General features: G+C 39.5%; 2 protein-coding genes across 3 annotated transcripts; one reads left to right on the plus strand and one right to left on the minus strand.

The window, feature by feature from the left end:
* VPS39 (VPS39 subunit of HOPS complex) lies at positions 1 to 27,521 on the plus strand. 2 transcript variants are annotated; one of them, XM_059820038.1, is made up of 25 exons: positions 1 to 73; positions 1,733 to 1,831; positions 3,113 to 3,177; positions 3,991 to 4,033; positions 5,075 to 5,169; positions 6,410 to 6,508; positions 7,229 to 7,321; positions 8,864 to 9,047; positions 9,579 to 9,699; positions 10,071 to 10,191; positions 10,968 to 11,097; positions 12,271 to 12,413; positions 13,270 to 13,413; positions 13,970 to 14,111; positions 14,401 to 14,487; positions 19,082 to 19,155; positions 19,779 to 19,877; positions 20,136 to 20,253; positions 20,725 to 20,853; positions 21,327 to 21,429; positions 22,374 to 22,419; positions 23,038 to 23,187; positions 23,351 to 23,485; positions 24,075 to 24,166; positions 25,316 to 27,521. In XM_059820038.1, the coding sequence occupies exons 1-25, from the start codon at positions 1 to 3 to the stop codon at positions 25,389 to 25,391; spliced, it is 2,661 nt and encodes an 886-aa protein (XP_059676021.1). In that variant the 3' UTR covers positions 25,392 to 27,521. The 2 variants fall into 2 exon arrangements, with proteins under 2 accessions (XP_059676021.1, XP_059676022.1); XM_059820039.1 differs by having other exon boundaries at positions 1,733 to 1,798.
* On the minus strand, positions 16,232 to 16,846 carry LOC104250230 (tricarboxylate transport protein, mitochondrial). The gene is given in 1 exon segment (XM_009809051.2): positions 16,232 to 16,846. A coding segment is annotated over 1 exon segment (615 nt).
* Positions 27,522 to 27,611: the final 90 nt, after the last annotated feature.

Raw genomic sequence — 27,611 nt, forward strand, 5'->3', positions numbered from 1 at the left:
ATGCACGACGCCTTCGAACATGTCCCGATCCTGGAGAAGCTGCCGCTGCAGATCGACTGCCTGGCGGCCTGGGGTGAGCCGGGGGGGCCGCGGCGCTGCCGCTCCGCGCCGCAGCCCGGGCCGCTCCCCTCCCCACTCCCGGGCGGCCGGGACGCCCTGTCAGCCCTTCTTGGGGCCTGCCGCGCCCTGCCCTGCGGCAGGCCGGGGGCGGCTGCGTCGCTCGGCCCCCGGCCGGCTGTATCCCGGGGCGGCTGTGGGGCGGCCGGTGGCCCTGCCGCCGCGCAGGCCTGGGGGAGCGCGGAAGCGCTTCCCCGTGTTTTGGCTGGTTGTGTTGGCCTCGGTGCCGGCAGCAGGGGGGCTGCCGGGGCCGAGCTCCGCTCGCGGGGCTGCCGGCGGTCGCCTGCCGCCCGCAGCCCTGCCCGCCCGGCGGCAGCGCTGCTGTAGGGGAGGCTGCCATGATTTCCAGGGCTGTAACCGCGGGTCGGCTGGTTTCTTGCTAAAAAGCGTTCCCTGTGTTTTGGCTAAAATTTATCTTGGAAAGCTGGTGGTATGTTCGAGTCTTAGGTTTATAGTCTGTTTGCATGCGTTAGTGGTATATAAATGTAGGTTATATTTTTGGGCATACTTGACAGTCAAAATTTTGGTCAGGTGATTGCACCGGCTGCCGTAATGATAAGGCTTGATAAGGCTCTTCAAACTGCTTGAGCAGTTTCCATCAGATGTACTACCATAGCACGAAATTGGTAATTAAAAAAACTCCAGACACTGTGGAACTGTGACCCCTTTAATCTGTTTTAAGAACAAAATTATAACCTGAAGAGTAGTGCCACATTTAACTGTGGGTTGTTTATGCTAGAGTTATGTAGTAGAGAAGATGTGAAAATAGTTTATTCCTATGTTGAGACTTTTATCTTTTTGAAAGCATTTATTTTGCTGAAGTAGAAAAAAGCCTAAACCCACAGGCGTATGACAGTGTGGTTGTGTGAAAAGAGATGTAATTCTGTCTCTGCAACTTTTCTACTAAATAGTGGAAAAAAAAGGCTTGCAGGAAGCAAGATTTTATTAAAATACAAGTATCTTTAGTAATGAGGGAGTACTAGATGTAGAAAGACATACTTGTGTATGCTTCTTTCGTATATCATCTTCGGCAAGGAGGAAGAATTTCAGTCACGTTTCATGACCCAATAAAGATTCTATGCCTTTTTTATTGTATAAGTGCTGTAAATAGGACACAAAGCTGCTGCTGTCCTTCCAGGCATAGCTCACTATTTCAGAGAGTTCTTAGAAAAACTTGACTATTTAGAAAAAAAAAAAACCAAACAACCCCACATAAAACTCCTTGTTTTTATTCCTGACAGTTCTTCACATTATGTAGCACTGTTCCTGTCTGGGAGATAGTAACGTCTGAAGAATAGTATATTGCCTCTTTTGATTGCGTAAAAGATGCAATGGTTTGCTTCTTTACCTTTGTGTAAATGAGTGGGATGTGATGTCTATGTGGGCTGTACTCTCTGTTGTACTGCTTGATCTTTGGCCATCCTCTCCTGAGAATGAAAGCTACTTCTGAGCACTTCCACCAGAGACATGGTAGGAGACATGCGTGTAGTCGCCACAGTCATGTCTCTTTTGGCGTTTGAAACAAGTTTCCAAGTGTTCTGATAAATGTACCTTGGTTGGGAAGGGCAGCCTTTGTTGAAACTAATTAGACTATTTTTCTTCCTGATCTTTGTAGAGGAGTGGCTCCTTGTTGGTACCAAACAAGGGCATCTTCTTCTTTACAGGATCAAGAAAGACATAGGTAAGTTGATTTTAAGAATGGCAGAAAAAGATAGTTACGTTATTTTTATTTCCTGCACTTTAAGAGGTTGTAGTGATGTTAACACAGTATGTTTAATTGCTGATTTTTTCCTACATAGAGTTTAATGAGTACTTGCGTGAGATCTTTGGTGAAAGTGTATGTGCCATTTATAAGATGTGCAAGAAAGATAGCAAGTAGTATCAGCCTTTTTCCTGTTTTAAAGTATGTATCTTTTCTATCAGGTTTCCATATGTTTTAATTTATAGTAAGTTAGTGTAATTTTTGTGAATACAGTGTGCACAGCAGTGCAGCTGCCAGAGGTTTGATGTTTGTCTTTTGTTAATGAAGAGCTGGATTAGTGAAAGAGCAACTTTATTCAGTGGGCCCATGAGCATCAAGGGATGGGGAAGAGGGATCCCTCCTAACTAGTTCTGTCATGCATTTACTCTTTTCCCTGCCTCTTTGACGGTCATAAGTGTTGATAGTCTATTCTGGAGAACTATTCTATTTTCAGTTCAGTTAAAATTGATTTTCACTAAACAGATTTGTATTTTGCATTAGCTGCTATTATGTAGAAACTGATGTTATTGAACAGAGTAATGTAGTGTAGTGTGGGACACGAAAGAAAAAAACCAAACATCAGTTTCCAAGATCATCAGCTCTTGGAAGGATGTTCATTTGTAGCTACTTGGATTCTAGAGAGTGAATTCAGCTTGCTTTTTCTGAAACTTGTAGGCCGTCTATTCCAATCAGAACATACTAGTCTTAAGTTGCTAGTGTCTTATCTCACATGGTAAATTTCTCCCCCTTTTTTGCATCAATGCCAGGAGAGGTTATGTCATCAGAAAGTGTCTGTAAGTCTTTATCCCTAAAACTCCTTTTAAACCCTGTGGTGTAGTGTTTATTTCTTGTCTACTTTGCAGTGATGTGCTCCCTAGCAATTTAAATTGCTGGTATTTGATTGATGTGGATAAAGTCTTTATGGGTATCTTTGTATCTCTGGGTTTCAAAATACTTGAATATAATTCTTGTAATCTAAAATTTCAGCAAGGCAAAAATGTAACTATTGATGAAGTCCTTGGATGGGTACAAGAAGTGTAATTTAAATTTTCACGTGACTTTGTAGAAGACCGCCTGATGCATTTAGTTATTAAGTAAAAGATAGCACAGATATGTTAGAAGAGTCATTCTTCTACTGTTAAGTGGCCAAGTTTGCTTTTGTGATTCTTTGTAGTCTATTTAGTGTAGGATATATTGAGCCATAAATTTAAAGGGCAACTTCAGTTTACATACTTTCTCAAATCTTTTTGGTAGGTTGCAATAGGTTTGAAGTGACACTAGAGAAATCCAACAAGAACTTCTCAAAAAAGATTCAGCAGGTAGGAAATACTATCTTCTTGATGCGGGGACAGTTTTCCAGTGCTTTCAGACAGACAATGAAATATCAAATGTACTTCTAGAATCTCTGCTAAGCTTAACAAAAAATTTCCCCAAAACTATAGATTCTTCTAGAGGCAGCACAGCCTGGTGTTTTTGCCCACTCTTCCCATAACAGGAATAAGCTTGGTTTGGTTGCTAAAGCAGAAAGCAAAGAATTGGAACTTACAGATTTATTTCTGGCTTTTATGGAAATGCTGTTGTTAGCAGTAAATCTTCAGCTGCTCTGACTGAGGATATTTATAAAAATGATGGTAACACACCAACAGACTGTAATATATAGTTTGACTCTCGGATAAAATGCTATAGGAATGTGAATGTAATTTCTCTTATTTGGAATTTAGAACTAAAGTAACTGATTATCGACTGCCAGTCTTACTACTGTTTCATTTTTTTCGGAGGCCTTTGATACTCAGGAAGGCAATGAGCCAATACAAGCACTTACCTCAAAGATTATGCAGTCTCTTTCATCAAAACTCTGCATATCCTTTAGAAGTACTTCTGTAGCAGTAATGTACCACTTACTCTAAAAATAATGAAAACAGCAAGGCAGCTATCTATGCACAACCTTCCTCCAGCTATTGCAACCCCTTTCACTTATACCCAGTTTTTACAAGCTAGCACATACAGCTTGCAACCTAAGCTGGTGAAAATGTTATAGTATCTAAGATGCATTTTCTTAGACTATCTATAATCAGGCTTTGTTCAGAGGTTTAGTTTATGAATGCAGTCACTAATGGAATTCTTTCTTTCAGATTCATGTTGTTTCTCAGTTTAAAATTCTTGTCAGTCTATTAGGTAAGTGAAGAAAATGTTTTAATATTTAATGAGCTCTTCTTGATGCAGTTACTTGGCTGAACGTGGCACCCTTTCCACACACCTTCATAGTAGTCTAGTCGTTGAAAAGTTATTGTGTAAGATTTAGGCTTTTTCACTTTGCAGAGGAAGCATTATGCAGCATTGATTGAGAGGCAGCTTTGCTTGTCGTAAGCCAGCTTGGAGAACAAAGTATTAACACTAAGTTTCGTGATTAAAAAAGAAAAAATACATACATGCACTGAAGTGTGTGTGTATATGTATATATATAGTTTGTCTGTACTGGCATGTATATACACATAGATACATACATGCATGTGTATGTACTGTATGATAGGGGCTAAAACTTCTGTCCAAACTTATTTGATATATGAAACTTACTGTTCATGTGTTAACACCAAATTCAGTTTATATGCAGATGGCGATATTTTACCATCTTGTGGAAGACCTAAGTTTGCTTGTCTCTGGCTATATTTGTTTAACTTTATGATCTTCCTATGTCTTTTTTGCTTATGTTGCTACTCCCTTCTTTATGATCTCCAAGTTCCGGCTCTTCCGACTCCAGCATGTGTAGATTTCTGCTGCCTGCGTCCTCGTGCGTACAAAAAGTTGACCACAGCACCCTCCACTTGCAACCACTCACTTTCCGCTAATTTCAGGAGCCAGTTCAAAATGGTCTTTGCTCATACAATCTTCCATCATGAACTTGCTCTGCTCTGGCCTGCTTGCTGTCCTTTTCACTTCCACTTCCTCTGCTTGGTTAGCACCTGTTCTCAGTTCCTTCATGTAATTTTACCAACGCTGGTGTTGGTTGTCTTTTCTGCATTTATTGTCTTGTATTTATATATGCCTTAGCACTTACTTCCCAGCTTTTGGGAAAACACTCCTTTTCCTTTCTTGCAGCTCTTAGTTTCACAAGTTCTTCTTTTTATATAAACAAAAAATATGATAACTTATTTGAATTAGCAATGAGCTCTACATGTATTAAATATTGAATAATAATTGGAATTTTGTTTAAAACAGAAAATAATATTTATGTCCATGACCTGTTGACATTTCAACAAATCACCACAGTTTCCAAGGCAAAAGGTGCATCTCTCTTCACTTGTGATCTTCAGGTAAGAGGAGGACCGCAATGGCACAGATGTCCTTAATGTTTGTAATAAGGTTACCTTTTTTTATGTTGCTGTATAGATTAGGTTTGTTAATTTTGTGTTACATGCAAGTTGCTTGGGTACTAGTGCTTGTTAAAATTAGTACCTACTAGATGTTGAAGCTTTGCTTACGGCAACAATTCTTAATGTAGTTACCTTATTTTTCTTCCTGTGCTTCATAAGACACCTTCTTGTGCCTGTTGTGATTGAAGCCTTTAACCTCCTGATATAAAACTTCAAGGCGTTTTTATCCTGTAGTAACTGTGACTGTCGTCTTTTTTTGAAAGGTCCTCTTCAATATAAAAGCCATTCCCTTCCCTTAAATTGCCAGCATACTAGCTCATAGTGGTTCCCTTCACCAAGCATCTTCATAATTTTTTTTTTTACGTTTTTGTTTCTCTTGAACTGTATTGGCCCAAGGAGTTCCACGGCAGTTGTGGTAGATTCAGGCCATAAAATGGTTCCATGAGGTATAGCAATCCTCTGTTCATATGCTGTGCTTTATTGACTTATTTCTATCCAAGTGAGTTTCTCAGCTTACCCATGTCATTCAGAAAGCTTATTCATAACCAGCAGAGATGGCTTAGTGCTCTTCATCACTTTTTATCTCTTTGCCCCATGGGAGCTTAGTATTAAATATTTTCTAATAAGTACTTAGGGTTTTCTGGGTGTTAAAACTAGTGATGTCTTTCAAAGCACCTTTAAATCTGGTCATTCCGAAGTGCCTTATTGTTTGTGTGTACAGGCACTTAGTTTTGCTAGTATTTCTTGTCAGGAAACTTTTCCAATAGACTAGAATATTAAAAGGCTCTTAATGTTTTTATCTGTCAGTATAACACATTCTTTGCATTGTTCCATTTCCTCCCCTCTCCCATACCGCATAGAGTTCAAGCTATTTATCCAAGTCTTCAAGGCTGGGCTGATAGCTCTCTACTTATCTTCTGTTTGTGTGTGTGTGTCTTTGGTGCTTTTTTTTTTTTATTTCCTTCATGTCACAATCCTTGCCAAAGCTCATTTTTTAGAGTATCCTGCCTCGCTTCTCTCTGTGCTTCCTTGTTTAGGGAATGCCCTTCTGGCATGGATGAACAAAGCTGCTGTTCAGCTGACAGCTTTGCTTCAGGCTGAGGATTCTTTTGGCCTTGTATTATCTTACTTGCCTCTTAGTTTATGAGTGCCTATGAGTTAGGCCTGTCTATTTTCACAGCAGTCAGATACAGGAGAAGAGGTGCTGAGAATGTGTGTGGCAGTGCGGAAGAAGCTACAGCTTTATTTTTGGAAGGACAGAGAGTTCCATGAACTACAGGTGAGTTACGTTGTTTCTGTAGTATAGTGTGCCTCAACAGGAAGTGTAGTTGCTCTTTACCGCTTGCTATGCGGTCCCTATTACTCAGAGGCACTGCTGACTTCCAGAACATTGGTTCCTGTTGGTTCTGCAGTGATTTAACAATGAAGCAGCAAATAAAAGTGAAAATACATGGTTGAAATAGCAATTATTTGGCATTAATACAGCTTCATAAATTAAATCAAAGGCTGTGATATATATTTTAACATTCTGGTTGTAGTATGCTTGTAAGTCAGTGAAATGTATTAGCGTGCAGCCTCTATAAATGTATACCTAACAATAACACTATGGAAGCGGGTCCACTTCTACCCAAAGTTTTCCAGGGATGTCATTAAGTCAGAAGGTAGTTACTGACAACAAGCACAGAGAACTGCATTTGTGAATACCAGAATGATAAAAATAACCAATGGAAATGCGTAGAGAATTTTTCAGCTAGGCTGCTCTTCTAGGAAGTTACCAGCCAACTCGGAGCACACCTCTTCACTGTGCATGAATCTAGCCTTTTAGTTGAATACTGCCATTCTTTGACCAGCAGAAGTTGCACTTGCGGGGTGGGGAATATGGTCTCAACAACATTGGGGAATTACGGTGTCAACAACAGTGCTGGCTGTTACACTCTGTGTTGCCAGATTTGACTTTTGCTTTTTTCTTGTAACAGCTGTTTTAACCTGTTTTCCTCAGGGGGACTTCAGTGTACCTGATGTACCCAAGTCTATGGCCTGGTGTGAAAACTCCATCTGTGTAGGCTTCAAGAGGGACTATTATCTGATACGGGTAAGACTGGGGTTTGGAATACAGTGTTTAAGAAAATTTGGATAGCAGTAGACACTATGGAGGCTGCTCCTGTGCTCAGGGATTTAGCTAACAGACATTTATGAAAACCAGCATCTGGTACTCTTGCTATATGTGCTTTTGGAAAGGGCAGACTAAGTCTGTCCTTTTAAACTGATGTCAGGAAGTGATCTTCTGTTTATTGCTGTTGAAGCCAGTGTTTGAAGCTCTTGCAGAAAAAAGGCATCGGAAAAGATGTATTTTGGTTTGGCAGCAGTCTGTGTAAGCTCAGTTTGCATTTTATTTAATGTATTAAGAAAGGAGATAACTCTAAAAGAGAAAAAAGACCAAGAATATCTTCTTACCTGGCATACAGTGAAGCTTAACTGTTTTTTCTTTTTTTGATTCGCTTGCTGAACTGTAGTCGTTTCAGTTTGAAAGTCTGTAAACTTACTGTTAATTTAGTATTACAGTTTCCACTTACGTTTCATTTGACAGCTGTATTTGATTCTCTTTTCTGCCTTTACAATTGGCTTCTGCTGATATTATAGGAAAATGAGATGAAGATGAGGTGCACCACACATACATACATGGGTGGCTGCACTGATCTGTAGTTGACAGGAAAACTGCACAGTAATTTTTACAGTCACTTCAAACTGACACTGCTCACAAAAGAAGTCATGCCTTTCTGCAGCCCTCTCCTAGATGTTGATTCTTGCCTTTCTAGTGATACGAGTAGTTGTGCAGCTGCTGAAGCAACCAGAGTGGGGACTTGCTGTCCAAGTGTCTACTGTGGTTTAACTCTGGTGCTTGACCAACCCATCCTTGAATGGCTTCATTTCACTAAATAGGCAGAAAAAAATACATGTGTTTTTATGGTATTGTTTTTTGCTGGCTAGCTGTTGATTTATAAGAATGCTTGAGCTGTAATGCAAGGGAAGCAGCAGGAACATGTAGCTGGAGTTGAAGGAGGAGATTCTCCGTTTTGGTGGCAGTGAGTTGTTAGATCAGCTCATGAAACAGCTTTGATGCTTTTTTTTGTTGTTGGGTTCAGTTCCCTCGACAGCATGTGGCCACAAGAATGAGTGGTTAGGGCAGGGAAAAAGGCTAGGCAGGTTGCTTGGCTTCTAGTTTGGTTTTCATGTGGCAACACTCACTCACGCCAGAATAAAACCATGTTAAAGTTTTGGCCTAAATGAAATCCTCTGGTTACACCAAGAAGTGTTTGGACACTTCAACTGATGTTGCTGCTGTGCTATGCATTTTATAAACCTGTATGAACTATGTGCTCAGCTACTGTTATAGTAACAGGAATACATCATCGCAGACACAAAAGTGTTAATTCTTTATTTCCAAATGATGTGTAAGCAAGATAAATGATGGTATGCAAAAAATTTTATTGCTACTCTTTAAAATTGCACTTGTCCTGTTAGTGATTAGTCTGGGTTCTAAATCCCTTTAGGGGGTTTTGGCTTTGGTCTTATGCAGCTTTGAAATTAAGGTTGTTTTGAAAACCAGTTTTTTTAATTTTCTTTATTATCCTAGGTGGATGGAAAAGGATCCATAAAAGAACTGTTTCCCACAGGGAAGCAGCTGGAACCATTGGTAGCTCCTGTAGCAGATGGAAAAGTTGCAGTTGGCCAAGATGATCTAACAGTTGTCCTCAACGAAGAAGGGATCTGCACTCAGAAATGTGCCTTGAACTGGACAGATATTCCTATAGCCATGGGTGAGAATTAGCAGTAATTTTAAAAAATTTGCTTCTTTACTCCTTTGTATATGACAAAATCGTTACGCTCCTGGTATTTAGAAACTAGCTGGATTTGGAGTGTGACAGTTTCTAAAATATTTCAAGTTGTACTCCGAGTGTGGAAGGTTTCATATGTTTATTTTTGTTTCTTCCTCTTCTTTGCTTCTAGTCTGTATGCCTATCTCCTCCTCAGAAAATAGGTATATTGCATATCTTTTATAAAGGGACAGGATTTGAAATGGAAGGTAGTGTGTTAAAGCACTGTAGTTCTGCAGGGCACCTGAGTGCCGCAGAAATTCCTTATGTTGAAAGATGAATAAAAAGCCTGGTAGTAGTCTACTAGCAAATTGCTGTCAGTGTTGGGCATTGAGTTTTGTTTTTAATAAGCAAAAAAGGGACACATTTCAAGGGAAAAAAAAATTGAAGAGAAGAACTACTCTTAAGTCATGGCTTGTTTCAAGGTATACTTGATAACAATGAAGTTATATTTTTCACTTGTTTCGCTAATAGAACACCAGCCTCCCTATATCATTGCTGTTCTGCCGAGATACGTGGAGATCCGCACTTTTGAACCCCGGCTGCTGGTACAGAGTATCGAGCTGCAGAGACCGCGCTTCATCACCTCTGGAGGGTATTGAGTATAACTGATGATTACTTTTGTTGGGCTGTCTGGGTGTATGGTAGGACTCTGAAAAACTGTGAAAGGAAGTGTTTTTCTAACTCCCTCGGCTTAAGAAGAAGCATTGAAGCAGTCCGATGTTTTTTATGAACAGATGGGTGGAGGCCATACCTTGAGGAGTAAATGATGGAGTTGAGTGTATTTGGGAATTTCAGATCACTGGAGATACATTCTTGTCCTTTCTGCTTTGCAATATTGCTTAAGTTGCCCTTGTATCTGATTGATCCATGTGTGCATTAACCAGGATTGGTTTGTTTTGGATAGGGTACTGCTCCTTTCTCAGCACTAGAGCTTAGTAACTGACCTTTTTGTCTTGTTTACAGCACAAATATTATATATGTGGCAAGTAATCACTTTGTTTGGCGGCTTATTCCAGTGTCCATAGCCACACAGATCCAGCAGCTTCTGCAGGACAAGCAGTTTGAGTTGGCTTTGCAGTTGGCAGTAAGTACTCAAAAACCTTCATGTTTGCAGCGGATGCACTTGTGCAAAAGTAAACAAAAGGATGTTTGCCTTCTGCTTGATTGTAGCTAGTCTGGAGGGTTTAACCTCCCTACTGTCCACTTTGCGCAAACTGGTAAACTCTAGCCTTTTTTGACTTAAGTTTTAGTATTGTGCTGCCATTTCTCTGTGTTGATCTATTGTGGTTTAGATTTTGAGATGTCATCTTGTATGTGAAAGATGATCTCTTAGCTGTTTAATCAGTTACAGTCTTTTAGACTTTGAAGTCAGTTGTAAACAGTTTTGCTTGGAGTTGTGTGTTTTGTTTTGTCAAATGACCAGAATTTTTTGTAATGGCCCTCCGTATTACTCCTGATACATAATAATTTCTTAGTACATTTAATCATATTGCTATTACTGTTTTAAGATTTTCTGATTTCTGGGAACTTCCCTGGAACTACATTAAAATGAATTAATTGCATTTTGTATTGCTAACTTGAAAAAAGATTTTGAAAAGGCAAATGAGCAAAGAGATAGTAGCTGTAATAGACCGAGTATATTGGTAACCAGAGGTGGCTTTCAAACCCTCCAGGTTATCTCAGTGACACAATAAGCATAGCATCCGAGAATCACCATCAGAGGTGTTCACGTTGGAAGATTATCCTTTTTCTTCTTCTTACCCTCTCCAAAGGATAATACTAGTGTTATTTCTGTAGAGTGTTCTTTCTCATTTACGAGGCCCAAGGGTTTTTAACGTTTGTTAATTTGTATGTGTGTAGGAAATGAAAGATGATTCAGATAGTGAGAAGCGACAACAAATTCACCACATAAAGAACCTCTTTGCCTTCAACCTCTTCTGCCAGAAGCGCTTTGATGAATCCATGCAAGTTTTTGCCAAGCTTGGTACAGGTAAATGGTTGGCATTGAGATACCTGGGTTAGAAGTAATGAAATGAAGCTCACAGGCTAATGTGTGTGGGTTTTTGTTTGTTTTCTGTTTTGTTTTTGTTTTAAAACGGGTGTCTTGTGCAGACCAGTCCTTTGTGAATGGCAAATAGCTTAGGCAACTATTTAGCTTTTTTTTGTGAAACTGGTTATAGTACTTAACTCACTGACTGAAGTTAATTAAATTATGAATTTGCCCTTTGTGCAGAATATATTTGTATCGTAGGCTATTCTACAGTGTGCATAGTATGTATGCAGACCCTTGAGGGTTTCAGCAACTGCCAGAAGCCTACTTGTAGCTTGGAATGAAAAATAAATAAGGAACATCTGTAGATTTGCTAAATTCTTGGACTCGGACCAAACTGAGGACCCTTAACCCTGTTTCCGTTTAATGGACCAAGCTACTGAAGCCAGGAAACTTTTATCTGTAGTTTTGGAAGTCAAAACAGTCTCTGCTATTCCTCTGGTTTGTACTAGCATTATTAGAAGAACACCTGAAGACTAGACTGTACCATAGAATAGTGCTTAAGACTGAGATTCTTTTATTGGTTACAGCACATCCCTTGTGCATTTAAACCTAAACTTTTACTTGTTTTGATGACACTTACCAAATTTACTTTGGAAAAATACAATGAAAGAAAAGGACTGAGAACACAAAATACTTTGAACTTAAATCAGATAGCAGTAATTTTGAATTTGCTTAAACTCCATGAAAATGGGTGCTTATTAGTTACAGATGGTGCTATTCAGTTCTTGTTTCAAAAGCATGGTAAATCTTCTCTTAAAACATCGCTAGTTCTTAGAAATCCTGTCCTACTGTCAGAGTTGTTAATGCTGGGATTCTGCGAGAAGAGCAGTAAGAGAACTGTAATAATTGCTTGTCCTCCAGGTGTGCCAACCGCACAGGTTGGAACTTGTTGTGCTTGGACTTTGAAACAATCTTTCTTTTGCTTCTTTTGCCTTGTTTTAGCTTCTTTTCTGTAGTAAGCAAATTCTGTTATCTGGAACCTGGTGGACATACAAGTTGACTACTGTCAGCTCTGTTGGAAAGCTAAGCTTGCTCAAAGGTTACATACATTTAAGAGTTTGCAGAAATAATGTTATGAATGGTTACTAATACTAGTTATTTTTTGCTTAGATCCCACTCATGTGATGGGTCTGTATCCTGACCTCCTGCCCACAGATTACAGGAAACAGCTACAGTATCCCAACCCCCTGCCAGGGCTTTCTGGGGCAGAGCTGGAGAAGGCACATTTAGCTCTCATAGACTACCTAACTCAAGTGAGTGCTCCTATATCTGTTTTTAGAGCAGGGTTATTCAGTTTTAGCATAGTTTGTTGGTTAAGTTTTATGTGCAGGAAGCAGTACACCTACTCCAGCTCTATCATGCTAGTGTTAATGGGCTGTCGTCATGCTTGGAAACTATGAGAAAGCAGAGGAACTGGAAGGCGTGAGGTGCCTCACAGATATGTGGGAGACATCACATGTGACTTTTGTGAGGACTGGACAAAACTCACTCGTGGACCAGATCTGAATATGAGTCTAGTATTTTATTTCTAGTAGCCTTCTGAAGAGGGCTTGAGCTCTTGATCTTTTGTTGTTTGGTGACTATTGTGGAGGGCACTCTATCCAGGAGACATGTCAAAAGCATGCATTAAAAGGTGGAACAGGAGGTAGCTGGTACTGTAACTTCCTGTCTTCTTTATTTTGTTGTAACTGGAATCTGAATTCTTCTGTTGCCATTCTTACTAGACTAAAAGGAGGCTTGTGCATGAAGGAGGATAATTTTTGTGCCTAGTAGTTCAAAACCTAAATTGTTTTCCAAATGTTTTAAATGTCTCCTGACTTCCTAAAATGTCTCTGATCAGGTTAACAGAGTTTCCTTCTGACTATTTTCTCAAGACTCTGGACATCTTGTAAAACTATAAATTTGCAAAACAAATGTATAAACCTGAATGTGGTTTGAAAGGTGATGTGTTGAATAGTCATTAACAACAAAAATTCTTTATGAAATTGATTAAAACAAGTTATTAAATTGGTTTAATTTAGTCTTTTTACTTGGTGGGTTATATTTGCTGAGGTGGGATGGAGAAATCCATGGCCTTTTCCTGTTAAAATTTCATTTGATGTCCTGCAGAAAAGAAGTCACCTGGTGAAGAAGCTAAATGATTCTGACCATCAGTCTAGTACCTCACCACTCATGGAAGGAACACCCACGATCAAATCCAAAAAGAAGCTGCTACAAATCATTGATACCACCCTGTTAAAGTGTTACCTCCATGTGAGTTTCTGCCTGAGCTAGAGGCCTTCCCTTTACCATGCAAGCTCTGCAGGAATTTCGGGCTGAAACGTTTGAGAAGGAGGACTTCAGAAATTCTCACACGTCTGTCTGTATTTGGTTTAAAAATGACCTGTGAAACTTTGGTGTTAGCTAGTTTGCTCACTGGTCAGGAAGTAGTTTCATGGAATAAAGCAGATGTGTCTGTTTCTGGTCGCTGGTTCTGTCAAAAGAACATGGCCTTGCCTGTGTATTTTGGAGTTCTAATGAATGCTTCTTATGTTGCCTTGTACTGTTAAATGCAGGAGAGTACGATCTTTGCTGTCAGTTATGTTTTTCAAAGCTGACCTCTATTCTGGAAGCGGGGGGAATAGCTCTGATATATTGTTTTCTTTCTGTACCAACAAATTAGGGAAATGAAGATGGGCCTTGATCTAAGATGTTAAACTGTCACTTCCTATGCTATAAGCCGCCTTTTTTTTCTTCTCTGTTCCAACTCATGTTTTGTACTAAAGCGTAGGAGGTGCACGTGTTTTAAGTGCTCCCTTTTTGCTTGCAGACAAATGTAGCGCTGGTGGCACCATTGCTACGTCTGGAGAACAATCACTGCCATATTGAGGAGAGTGAGCATGTGCTAAAGAAGGCACACAAATATAGTGAGCTGATAATACTGTACGAGAAGAAAGGTCTGCATGAGAAAGGTAGGTATGAGGTTGGGGTGGGGAGAGGAGAAGGGATAGGAGCACGTATTCCTAGTATTGAATTCTAACTTGTCTTCAGTGAGCAGGCAATATTCTGAAGAGACTTTGTTTCTGGGTCTGTCTTGTGATTAAATTGTTTTTTGTTCCTGTTACCCATTTGGCCTCTGTGTTCAAAATAAAACTTTGTTTTGTCTCCAGTAGCAGAATAGGAAAAATGTGCTTTTTTGTGGTTCAAGTTAGAATGATACTTGTGGTTACAAAGGAATGAACCTTTTTGTTTTTCTAAAAGCATTACAGGTACTTGTGGATCAGTCAAAGAAAGCCAACTCACCTTTGAAGGGTCATGAGAGGACAGTGCAATATCTGCAGCATTTGGGTGAGTGTGAAGGAGAGCATTGTTTTTGTGAAGGTGTTATTCTTGTTGAGCTTAGTGGTTATTCTACTGTTCAGCGACTTGCTAGAGACTTATCAAGCTAGAGGGTATCCTTGTCATCTTGTCTGATTTATTCCATAATGTAAACTTCAAGGATTAGTTCACGAGCCTCTTGTTGAAACTTGACTGTCTTATTGGAAAACGTGCCATAGTATTTTGGATTTTCTCCCAGTGATGATTTACCATCACTGACAAAAGGAAAGTCTAACTTCTGAGTTAGGCTTTCCAGCTGAAAGTCTAATTTCCAGTTGCTGGGTCTTGCGTTATCTTTCCTGAGATGAAGAATCCTATATGAAGCTTCTGTTTTCTGTGTATAGGTAGATCTATGTTATGACCTAACAGTTGTAGTTGCTGGTCACAGGATCGTGGTAGGAACTGGCTTTGTTGACTATTCATTGTGCACTCCCAAGTCCTTTTTTGGTTTTGCTACTTTTGACAATAGTCTTCTCCCATCCAATAATATTACTTATTTCTAAATGCACAATTCTAAATGTATCACACTACTACTTTGGTAGTGAGTAGTTTGAGGGAAATACCTTTGTTCATCTCCTAGTCTTACAGTGTTGGCAAAGTTTGATTTTTTTTTTTTTTTTTTTTTTTTTTTTCCCTGTAATTACTTACTTTAAGAACTCCTGCTGGCTTCTGTTAGCAACATGTTAATTCAATGATAATACATTACTTACAATTACATTAAGACCTTTCCCATTTGTGCCATGTCTCTCTTACACTTCTTCTTGGTGTCATTTGGTAACATCGCTCATCTTTAGAGAAGTGTAGGTATGTTATATTTAGCATGCAGCTTTACAAAACAAACTTCTAATCTTATTTTAAAAATAATTCTGTCATCTTGATAAATTCATCTCAACTGACCTATGTCAGTCAGTCATTTGTTTTACCTGAGATTGATGATGTTTAAGACCTATAATTATCCAAGTTGTCTGGAATACTTTTCTAAAATCTTGGCAGCTTGTTAAATTTCTTTTAGTCTTCTGGAGCTTCTCTGGTGTTTCAGGACCTCCTGAAAATCAGTTTTCCTGTATGCTTCTTGCTCAGCTCTTTAAAACTGATAAAGAATATTTGGGTCTGTTCACTCAGAGTAATGAAATACAGTGGAAACAATCTGGAAAGTTAACTATTGCTAATAAATGGAATGTTTTACGCTAGAGTCACTTGCAGCTTTTCTCCCCAAGTAAATAGCAGAAATGTAATACTGTGCGCATGTATGTGTGTGTTTTTAACTGCACTACCCATTTTGTCTAGGTTAATTGATAAGTGTAATTTCTGGGAGTCCCTTAAATAAGTTGATGAAAGTATTTCAGACTATGGGGTTTCTACAGGTTTTTCCCTCTGTTCCCCCTTTGGTGAGGCTTCTGTAGTTATGAGCTTCTAATCTAAGCAATAATTGCTTTTTTAAAATTTAAAAAATGCGGGATGTATTTTTAGTTGCTTTCACTTAGATTCTGAGTGAAGTAGAAACTCTTTTTTAGTCATGTCTTCTCTGTAGGTTTTTGGGCATTTAATGGAAAGTTCTTAAATAGTTCTCAGGTAATTATAGAAATTTTTATCCAGGCTTGTGGCTGTGGTCTTTTAAGTCATCGAGTGCGTATTACTGATTTGGGTTTGATACTTGCCATGTATCAATAGAGTAAGCACTTACTGTTTATTGCATCAAAGCAAATATTAACTGTTAATTTTTGAGGGAGGTCATGACAAAGAAGCGGATGGCCTGGTTTGATCCTTGCTTGAGGACGGTCGTGGTTAAGCCCTGGTAGGTCCCCTTCAGTCCCTCTTCCCGAATGATCTCCTGGACGCCATAGAAGAAGCCACGGTATTTGGGCTTGGGGGAGCACTGGTCATGGATGAACTTCACCTTTATGGTCTCCACGGGGCAGACCACCACCACAGCTTCGGCCACGCCGGCGCCCAGTCTTCAGACGAAGCCCCGCGTGCTGTCCAGCTGCCCCTGCTCATCTCTCATCTGGTTGCTGAGGAACTCAAACATCCCAAACCTGATGGCAGCCTTGGGGATAGAGCCATACACCAGCGAACTGAGCCCCCGCTACAGCCCCTGGATGCCATGGTCACGGACAGTCTGCTTCACACGATCCCTGATGCCCTTGTAGCAGGGAGGGTTTGCCGCCTTGTCCAGCTGCAGCTGCATCTTCACATACTCAGTGGGGAATGTGATGCAGATCTCGATGCCTCCGGCTAGGCCACCTGCCAGGATGGCCTTGCTGGGGTGGGTGAGCTTGGCCTTGCCGGCGGCGGCGGCCAGGCGGTGGGGTGCAGCGGGGGCGGGCATGGCCGGGCTGAATATGAGCCGTCTGACAGCTGGCTGAATATGAGCCAGCAGTGTGCCCAGGTGGCCAAGAAGGCCAACAGCATCCTGGCCTGTATCAGAAATAGCGTGGCCAGCAGTAGGGAGGTGATCGTGCCCCTGTACTCGGCACTGGTGAGGCCGCACCTCGAATACTGTGTTCAGTTTTGGGCCTCTCACTACAAGAAGGCCATTGAGGTGCTGGAGCGTGTCCAGAGAAGGGCGACGAAGCTGGTGAGGGGTCTGGAGCACAAGTCCTATGAGGAGGGGCTGAGGGAACTGGGGTTGTTCAGTCTGCAGAAGAGGAGGCTGAGGGGAGACCTCATCACTCTCTACAATTACCTGAAAGGGGGTTGCAGAGAGGTGGGTGTTGGTCTCTTCTCCCAAGTGACTAGTGACAGGACAAGAGGAAATGGCCCCAAGTTGCGCCAGGGGAGGTTCAGGCTGGATATTAGGAGAAATTTCTTTACTGAGAGAGTGGTGAAACACTGGAATAAGCTGTCCAGGGAAGTGGTGGAGTCAACCTCCCTGGAGATGTTCAAGAAACATGTGGACGAGGCATTATGGGACATGGTTTAGTGGGCATGGTGGTGTTGGGTTGATGGTTTGACTTGATGATCTTACAGGTCTTTTCCAACCTTAGTGATTCTGTGATTCTGTTATTGGCCATGCCCATCAAAAATATACTTTATCTGTGCAGAGTTAGGCACAGGAGAATGATGATTTGATTGGGTTGCAGATAGTGTTCTGTATTACAGTATTCCTTATCTGTTAAAATAGTGTTAGGCAGAACTTCTTCCTAGTATAGCTCATATTTAAATTAAAGATTTGTTGCTGAGAAAATTTAGAAATTCAGTGTCTGCTTTAATTCTAGCCACACAAAACATCCTTGCCTGTGATCTTTGGTTTATTCCCCATGCAGCTAAATGTTATGTGCTGAGAGAGCCAGTTGTTTTGTTTTGTGGTGTTATGTGATGTTGGCCTTTTGTATTCTGATCTATAAGCTTTGGTAGTTACTTGATGAGTTCCTCCTCCTTCTGCCATCTTGAGTAGGTTGTAACTTCATGTTTGATTTGGTCATGATTTCAGCAAAGGCAACTTGATCAGTGCTTTGGAAAGGACCTATTCTAATTAATCTCACACTTGTTTATAAGGAGTTGGACTTTCTCTTCTCTGTCTCTTGTTCTACATGAGAACTTACTCCCATGATTTGTCCTGTCCTTTATTTAAATTTTCTCAGTGAGGCTAGCAAATCCATTACCATACAATACCCGTTAATTCAGAAAGTTAACTGAAACTAAGCGAAATTCAGACCCATGACATTAGTGCCATTTGCCAAGTCACTGTTTTGTTTCTGAAACTTTGAAATTGGCTCTTCTGGGGGCTATTTTAATTGTTTGCTTTATAGCTCTCATCTTCTGGTTCTTAAAATACTGCTACTGTGAAGATGCTGCTTGTTTTAAATATTTAAAAAGTCACTTACTCCTGATGATATTGTGGGATGAAGAAAAGCAAACAATGGCTGCTTTCTTATAGGATTGGTGTAGGTTTCTGTTTCTTGTGTAGTTGTGTTGTTGCATTGTTCGGGCAGTGAATGTCTCAGTGGGTTCTGATCAGGAGGGTGGGGGGGAAAGTCATGTTTTCCTAACATGTTTTATAAACCTTATGAAGCAAACTGTCCAACTGAAAGTATTCTTTTAAAGAGGCAGGTCTTACATTTCCTTAAAAGCTGAGAAGTTATTACCTGTCATGTAGTTTCTATGCCAGTTACTTCATTCCTATGATGCTTTACCACTTGTTATGAAGTATTTGACCCTTTGCTATAGAAGTCATTAGACTGGCAGGCTGGAAATGGACTGAAGGAAATTACACAAGTGAAAATACAGTCTTTTTCTACCCTAATAAAAACAAATTGTAAGGGAAGACTTCTGGAATGTGATTAAGACAATTGAGCTTGGTTTTAGTCTGAATTGTTTACGTTTGGTGGCACTTAGTATTTGCGTTAATTCTTGTTCCTTTTTAAAATCAGGTTTGCAAAGTAATGAAATTGTGGCTTTAGCCTGCAATGTGTGATTTGCTTGACTTGAGCAGGGGAAAAAACTGAACCTGATTCTTCCTGTAAATTAAGCTCTGCTGGCTCTGAAAGCATCTGCTTGTGTGTTGTGAGTAGATAGATCTTTAGGATTTTAATTTCGAGCACTGCTGCTTTTTGTATTTCAGGCACAGAGAACTTGCACTTGGTATTTTCCTACTCTGTCTGGGTGCTAAGAGATTTTCCTGAAGATGGACTGAAGGTAAGTGTGGTTGAAACAGGCACCTTGCCATTGAGATTCTTAGTGCAGTGTACAGAATTGGGAGAACTCAATGTAAGAAGCCATTAATGCTAAATCCAATTAAATACATAATTTATATTTTCTATGTTCAGTACTGTGATAAGATTAGCAGTAGATAGAGCAGGACAGCCTTTCAGTTTTTCTTATACTTTTCCATTCTTGGAATGTCTTGTCTTGTAATAAGTAGCTAGGAATGTTTGATACAACTTTTAATGTTGTTGATGTCACGCTTCTTGCACAAGAGCCTGACTGATTATTTAAATGCCAAGTGTTAATTTGCCTTTCTTATTTTCCCTTTCCTCTTTCATATAGAATTGACTCCCTGTATTTGGGAGGTGTTGGGCACTGTAGAAGAAAAGTGTTAACTAAGGCAGAAGTGGGGATGTTTGTTAATCCTTTCAGACGCGAGATAGCTTCTGAGTGCCTGAATACACTGCTCAGATTTTTTTTTTTATACTTCTTGTGCTTACTCTTCGGACATATGTGATGATACGCTGGGCTTCAGTGCCTCAAAGAAAATACACTGTGGCACTTTAAATTTAAAAAAAAAATCAACATTCTGTGAATAAAATTTTGTTTAACAGATATTTACAGAAGACCTCCCTGAAGTGGAAGCTTTGCCACGAGACAAAGTGCTCAGTTTCTTGATAGAAAATTTTAAAAGCTTGACTATTCCTTATCTGGTAAGAACTCAATCTCTACTAGCACATTACATTCAGTATAACATGTTACATGTAAGGCTTTAGATCTCCAGGCGTTGTAGCCTGATGCTGTCTCAGAGAATGCTAGCTTTGCCATAAGTTGTGCAAAGAGAAAATAATGAAAATGTGTGAAATCCTGAAGTCAAGCTTAGTAAAGGCAAGCACGGAACTATTGCTTGCATATAACAAATTACTTCCCAGAGGAAGTGTCTATAACTGAACCTGAACATGTATTTACAGGAACACATCATTCATGTCTGGGAAGAAACCGGTGCAGACTTTCACAACTGTCTGATCCAGCTGTACTGTGAGAAAGTGCAGGGCTTAATGAAAGAATATCTCAATTGTTTCCCTGCAGGTATGTTTAGCCTTTTCTGGTGGGCATGGGACAGCACAGGGGAGCCTTCACAGTGTACTACTGTAAGCCTTCCGTGTTCACATCCAGAAGAAAATACCCCAAGTGATGAAGGAACTGGAACAACAGAAGTTGTGGGTTTATATGGAAGTCTAGATTATTGCCTCCCTAGAGATCTTAAGTGACCAAGTGACACTTTGTTCATGATAAAGTGGAATAGCAGCTACTGCTTCCTGAATTCTGCATGTTAAGGGTAGAGAAGAGTCTTGAATAACTGAGTTTGTTGTTTAACTGGTCACTTGATGTGTTTTAGGGAGCTGAAGTAATTTGGCAGGTGCACCAGAATCCTAGCTCATGTAACAGTTTCATCAGCTTTTGATTCCTCCTCAATGATTTGTTTGTTTATCTTCTTCTGTGTACTAGTGTAGTGAAATAGTTGTTATACTGTAGCTTATGTTGTTTTCTTCCATGTAGATAAAACTCCAGTGCCTGCTGGGGAGGAAGGAGGTGACTTGGGGGATTACCGGAAAAAGCTTCTGCTTTTTCTGGAGAAGTCTAGCTGGTATGAACCTAGTCGACTAATTAGTGATTTCCCCTTTGATGGTGAGTTCAGTTTCCATAGGTTAATTAAACCCTAGGTTATTGCATTGTACAGCAAACCCTCCTCACTTATTGTAGAATCATGGTAACTAGAAACAGAAGATGGCTGTATCTGTAGTTCTAGGCCACTGGTGTGTATACTAACTCTGTTTTTGCTGGCACAGTTGGGTTTACCAGTCTCTGCAGGATTCCTGTGACTGTTGGCCTAAGATCTTGTGGCGTCTCCCATCACCTAAGTATTTAGTGTAACCTTTTGATGAGCCTGAATTGCTCAACAGATCTTAAGTTTGTTGTATGTTAAGATTACTTAATTCATAAAATGTTACTGAGACTAGTGTGAAGTAGATTTACAGTCTCACTGTAACTTAAACTGTAGTCTGAGCACAGGTTTATAGTTCCTTCTGTCTGGTCACTAATGGAGCTTATGTTGTCATTTCTCTGCGTAGCTACTGACTAATCCTTCATGCTATCACTAGGTCTCCTAGAAGAACGTGCACTCCTCTTGGGTCGTATGGGGAAGCATGAGCAAGCCCTGTTTATTTATGTTCATATTTTGAAGGACACCAACATGGCTGAAAAGTAAGAATTTCTTTATTTTTATTAGTTTTTTTACTCACTGCCCTGTGGATAGGATGTGTAGTGAGATGTTGCTGTATGCGGAGCATGAAGGCTGTAAGCCTTCAGGATCTTCTGGGTTTCCATGTTTTCTTGACTTCTAGTCTCTTCCAGGTATCTGTTCATTACAGATGATGACGCCGAACCCTTGAGGCTTACCTTTTCATGCTCTTCTGTCACTGCTCTTTAGAGCAATATGACTGTCATCAATGAGTTGTTTCCACCTGCCTTTAGCTTGTGAACTTCTGTATGTTGTTTTGCTTCCTTTCTCTTTTGAGACACATTCAATAGCCCAGAGGCAAAGTTAAGCTCCTTCAGTTAGCAGAATCCTCTCTAGTAAAGATAGGGCATTTTGCTAGGTGTATTGTGTCGGGGAACCTTCTGAGTGAATCTAAAGTACTTAGGTGAAAATAGAATTAACTGATACTGGCAAGTAATCTGAACATGGCCTGTTCAACATAGCTTCTTTTAAAGCTAGTTTTGGCAAATGCCTGTTAGAGGTCATTCAACCCTGGTATGCAGTGTACACTAACAAACACCTTCTCTCTGTGATTCAGATACCGTAATTGGATAGATCTACACATATTTTTATGCTATGATGTGTTGATTTGAGACATCTTTTTTCCCTTTTTTTACACAGCTGAATTAAATTTAGTTTCTGTATGAAAGCTTTTTAAGTTGGTTGGAAGTGGGAGACTTGCACAAAACCTCCCCTTTTCTCAACATTGTAATGGAGCGTAAATGGTGTAATTTTGTTGTGTAACTTGATTAATTGATCTGAATTGGATGTATGGTCACCTAACTTGGATGGCTTCAGTAATCAAAGCTTTTAAATGTTAATTTCTGTGGACTGATTCTCTGGGTTACAAAACTGTCCCTGCATTTCACTTCATTATTCTCTGTTCTAGCTACTGCCATAAACATTATGACAGAAACAAAGATGGCAACAAAGATGTAAGTAGCTTCATCTTTGCAGTCTTCCTTTTCAGTAAGGATGTATTAGACTATTCATACCATGTTAGGGAGTTTAAAGTTTTTGCTCTGTGTAGACTTTTTCAGGGTTTGTGTAGGTGGACAGGAACCTATGTATAAGCTCTTGGAATTTAGGAATTAGGAATTTTTTTTAATTGGTTGGGGTTTTTTAAGTTTGTTTTTTGTTGAGAATGTCACTGTATCACTGGAGTTGAGCTTATATTCTGTAGCTAAAGTTGTGATAGAATTCAGAAGACAAAATAACGTGTGCGTATTCCACATACTTCTACAGAAAAGTTAATGTTAAAAAGCGGTGAAGTGTTGTTTTATAGAGATTGTGAATGAGTTATGTAAGATGAGGGAGGCGTGATTAAAACTAATTTCATAGAAAAACTTTAGTGTAGAATGCAAGTCTTAAGTCCTTGAACATCATTGATACTTTTCAGTTTTTGTTGTTTGAAGATAAGAACTGTTTAAATGAGCACGTCAGAATTTTGAATGGCACAGGCACAACTTACTAATACTGTTGCTGGGTTCTGCCAGCACTGTCAATTGTGGATGTGTGCAGTGGTTTCAGTTTTTTCCTTTTGTGTGCAACAGGTCTATCTGTCACTGCTCCGGATGTATCTCTCCCCACCTAGTGTTCATTGCCTCGGACCAATCAAGATGGAAGTGCTGGAGCCTCAAGCCAATCTGCAGGCTGCTCTGCAGGTTTTGGAACTACATCACAGCAAACTGGATACCACCAAGGTAAGAATGGCTTGTAAGTACTCGGTTTGTAATGTTAGCAGAAGGTACTGGAGTATGCAAGTGAACAGATTGTAACAGTGTCAAGCTAAATGTGTCAATTTCTATTGTATTTTGTTCTCTATTCCTTTATAATTTTTTCCTAACTAAGTATATTTCGCTCCAGGCAATAAACCTACTCCCAGCAAATACACAGATTAGTGAGATTCGAATTTTCTTAGAGAAAGTCCTTGAAGAAAATGCCCAGAAGAAAAGATTTAATCAAGTACTCAAGAATCTTCTTCATGCTGAGTTTCTAAGGGTAAGTACTCACCACGTGTTGTTTATGGGAATGGTGTTTTAAAACCGATGTTCAATATTCAAATTAACTGTTCCTTATACGGAATGTGTGTCCTCTACATGGTGTTGTAGTGCACCTGAAATTAGTAGATGTGCATCAAGTAGATTGAATGTCCCCTTATCAGGAGATGGCAAGTACATGCATTTTAGTTTGGATGAGGTGTGTGCTTTTGCTGTGAGTCTCTGGACTCAACTGTGCTCTGGTGTGCATTGCAGGATGATCTTGGAGAGCATGGACTGGATTTCTTTCAAATAAACTAAACTAGATGATGCACTTCAATAGTTCACCTAAACACCCCTTCCTGGTTAGAATGCCTTAGTCTGTGGACCACACTAGTTGAAAGTAAAATCCTGCAATTCATATAGTGTGGGTGTTGGGTGTTAATGCCACCTGCTCTGCTCTACAGACCTGCTTCTTTTGTGCTGTACAACTTGCTAATGTAGATATAGCCACTGAAAATTAAATGTGACAGGTTTCAGTTTCACTGGGCTAGAAGGGAGTTCTGGGTGGCATTTCTTTTTGAGCAAGCCTTTTTTTTATTATTCTATAGGTCCAGGAGGAGCGGATCTTGCATCAGCAAGTGAAGTGCATTATTACAGAGGAGAAGGTGTGCACTGTATGTAAAAAGAAGATAGGTAACAGGTGAGAGAGCATGTGCCTTAAAGCTTGGGAAACGGAATCAAATATGAATCTCGTATGCTTAAACTAAGAATGTTGCAAAACTTGGAATGTGTATATACACGGAAAGAACAGCAGTATGAGGATGACATTTGAAGAATGTTTGAATTGGAAATCACATCACTCAACCGGCTGGCTGGGAAAACATCAAAGCTTTAGTCAGTAAAGTCTATTGCAAGAGTTTAATCCTGCTTTCAACAAAGGAGAATAAAATCCCTTCAGAAACTCTAAGAGTTCTGTACTGCAGAACTCTAGAAGGCAGAAAATAACTTCTTATACTGAATTTGGAATTTTGTAAGAACACTGTCTACTACCTGCTTCTTAACTAGAATTAAGGATGATATAAAGAATCTCAAACTAAGATACATGTGTAATAGTTTTCTGTACTGATAGCTTTGTAGTTCCCTGGCTGATTTACATTTTTTAGCCTAATTATCTTAGGACATCTAAAAGTAGAACTAATTCACTTGATACCTCGATGCCAATAACTCTTCTTCTGCCATTCCTAGCAGGTAATTATGGATTGGTATAGAAGGCAAATCTTATTTGCACTTCTTTTTCCTCTTTGAACTCTAGTGAGATGCCACATTGTTTCTCTCGATGTGAACCCTTCTGAGATATCAGTAGCATTCACAATGATAGGGAAAGGTTCTTTTTCCAAAACGTTTTAATGATCATAGGTCTAAATATACTTACTGCAGTGCATATTCCATTTTTTGCTGCTAGTGAGTAGCAGGTAGCAGCAGAATTTAAATTTGCATCTGCAGTATTGTTTTAGTTGTCTAGGTTTTTTCTAATACTGTTACGTTCAACAAAGTTTTGAAGGTCAATCACGTCAGTATGTCACCCAGTGTTAAATTTTTTACCGGTGACTTCCAAGTAGTGTGCCTATAGAAATGAAAATAGATACTATCTTTTTTTAAATGATGCTCTTACAAAATCCATAGAATTCTTTTGTCTGGTTTTCTCAAGAATATATTCAGGCTGTAATTTAAACAGCAAAGTATCACTTTCATGTAAGCGTCTTTTTCTGATTCTGATACTACTTGAATGTTCTTGTTTCAGTAAGGAAAACTGTATTGACAGTTGATTTTTTGTTTTGTCTCTTTACAGTGCATTTGCTCGATACCCTAATGCAATAGTTGTGCATTATTTCTGCTCCAAAGAAGTCAACACATTGGACACCTGACCTTGTCATGGTCAATAATCCCAATGTTCGTATGAAATTCAGAACTGATGACTTAAGAAGTTGATGCCTCTGAGATTTTTGAGGCTTGTTGCTAGGTTCTCTTATACTGGATAGAGGTCAATTATAACTGTGGACTGACTGTACCTATCTGGCAATATTGATTTACTAGGAAATGACTTTAACCATGTCATTATAGTGCTGGCAACTATACCGAACCTCTCAGTACTCAGATGAAGAATAGAAACTGATTTTTGTAGTGAGTTTTATATTGCACTCCAACCTTGCGAAATGAGTTGTTAGACAACTGTTGGGCATTCACCACAAGTCAAGTTTTACTATAAAACTTCCCTCCGTAGGGTGACAGCATTGTGATTTGGCCTTGTGTGTAAATAATTCTTTCAAAAAAGAAAATTCCTTAGTCTTTGCAGCTGTATCAGTGTTGCATGGAGATCACCAGGTGTTTGGCATAGAGAAAGCTTCTGTGCCTATTTCTAGACCTAGAAAATAAAGTTTTACTTTCATCTCAGTAATGGGAATGTTTAAATGCTGGCCAAAGGAATCCTTTTATTGATATTCATTGTTATCACGTGACCTTCTGATAAGCAGAAGTTCCACAGGAGGTAGTCAGACAAACAGTAGATACCACTAGTAAGCATTTTTTCTTCTTTTTACTTTAGTTTGAGAACTGTAAATTGAATTAACTTGTGTGTTGTTTGCACTGAATATGTTCACTCTTATCGTGAGTGGAAGCTTGGAGACTATTCTAAGAAGTTCACATCTGCACTCATACCAAAAAGCAAAGAACACTCTGTAAAGCAACTTCTGAAGGGAGTGAACTATATATAGTTATTGCTTGAGCTTTTAGACCACACTTGAGATTTGTGTATATACAGTTCTTGGGTCTCTGGCTCACTTTCCAGCGTTGAAGTAAAATCCAGACTATTTCAACATCTCTCTATTTTAAATGCTCTAGAACTGTGTTCTGCTCAGGCTGGTACTGTTCTTAAGTTACTCTTGGGCCAGAAGTCTTAACTACAAAAAACTAGATTGTACCATAGTCCTTGTAGGCTGTAATATTTTTGTCTAACTTATTTTTCCACAAACTTTAATCTATAGCAGATTGGTGTGAGGGATACTAAAAGTTGGTTGGTGCGGAAAGAATCTGTGCAGTGGTAATGAAAAGGCAGCAGTAGCAAATAACCTAATAGCTGGATATCTGTCTCCCAACATCCTGCAATACTTATAAATATGTAGTCATTAAATAGTATGGAGCATGGCATATAACTACCAGATATCGCCTCTTAACGAACAAGTAGACGAATAAAGCCTGTCTGCCTAGGGTGTAATTGGATCTCAGTTAACATTATAGGCTTACTTAAGCCATTGTTATGTGTTTTTAGGAACAGATCTGCTATAGGCTGACGAGTCCTAATTCACTTTCATTTGCCAGTGTTAATATTTCCCTTGGTAACTGTTTGTTTTTTCCCTTTCCACATGTGTTTGTATTTATTGTTCATATGCCATGCATTCTTATGGATTTCTTGGTCCAGTGTTTTGCTACTTCTGTACTTGGATGTCTCAGGCAGTATTGCTACTGATGTCTTTCTGCAGAGGCTGGGTAGAGGGAATCTGTGGTGTTAATGTTTTTAACCTTGTATTTCTTCTATTTGAAGGAGAGAGCCTAAAAATACTTATATTGGATTTGCACATTCTGTATAGATCTTTATATACTAGTTCAGGTACAGAGGGAAGATGGTTTGGGAGAGTTGTGTTTACAGGTCATTGAGAATGAAAGAAGGGTATTTAAAAAGGCCCTGTATTCTTTGATACAGTTATAACAATATTGGTCTGATTTTTTTACCTAGCTTATGTTTAGTATTGTTAGTCTGATTTTTATTTACCTTCATTATCTGCTACCAGGAGAGCTGTCTTTACGTATGAGGATCTTCATTGTGCTCTTACTTTCACGGTTAAGGTTGTGCCTCTGTTCACCTCCATTGCATACCTTTTACAGAGATGTGGTTTGTGATGTAACTTTTTTTTTGTTGGTTCTTACAATGTGGTTTGGGTTTACTGACCATACAGCAGGTTTATCTAAAGCAATAGATTATAATAAATATTGTGAACCAGTGTGTGCTTCAATCATTGTGCAGTTAAGCTTCTCTGGGCTGCTGTAAGTGTTTTTATATATTAGTCCTCACTTTTTCCTGGAAGTCAGAC

Source organism: Gavia stellata, chromosome 7 (assembly GCF_030936135.1).
Source record: "Gavia stellata isolate bGavSte3 chromosome 7, bGavSte3.hap2, whole genome shotgun sequence".
Taxonomy (NCBI): domain Eukaryota; kingdom Metazoa; phylum Chordata; class Aves; order Gaviiformes; family Gaviidae; genus Gavia; species Gavia stellata.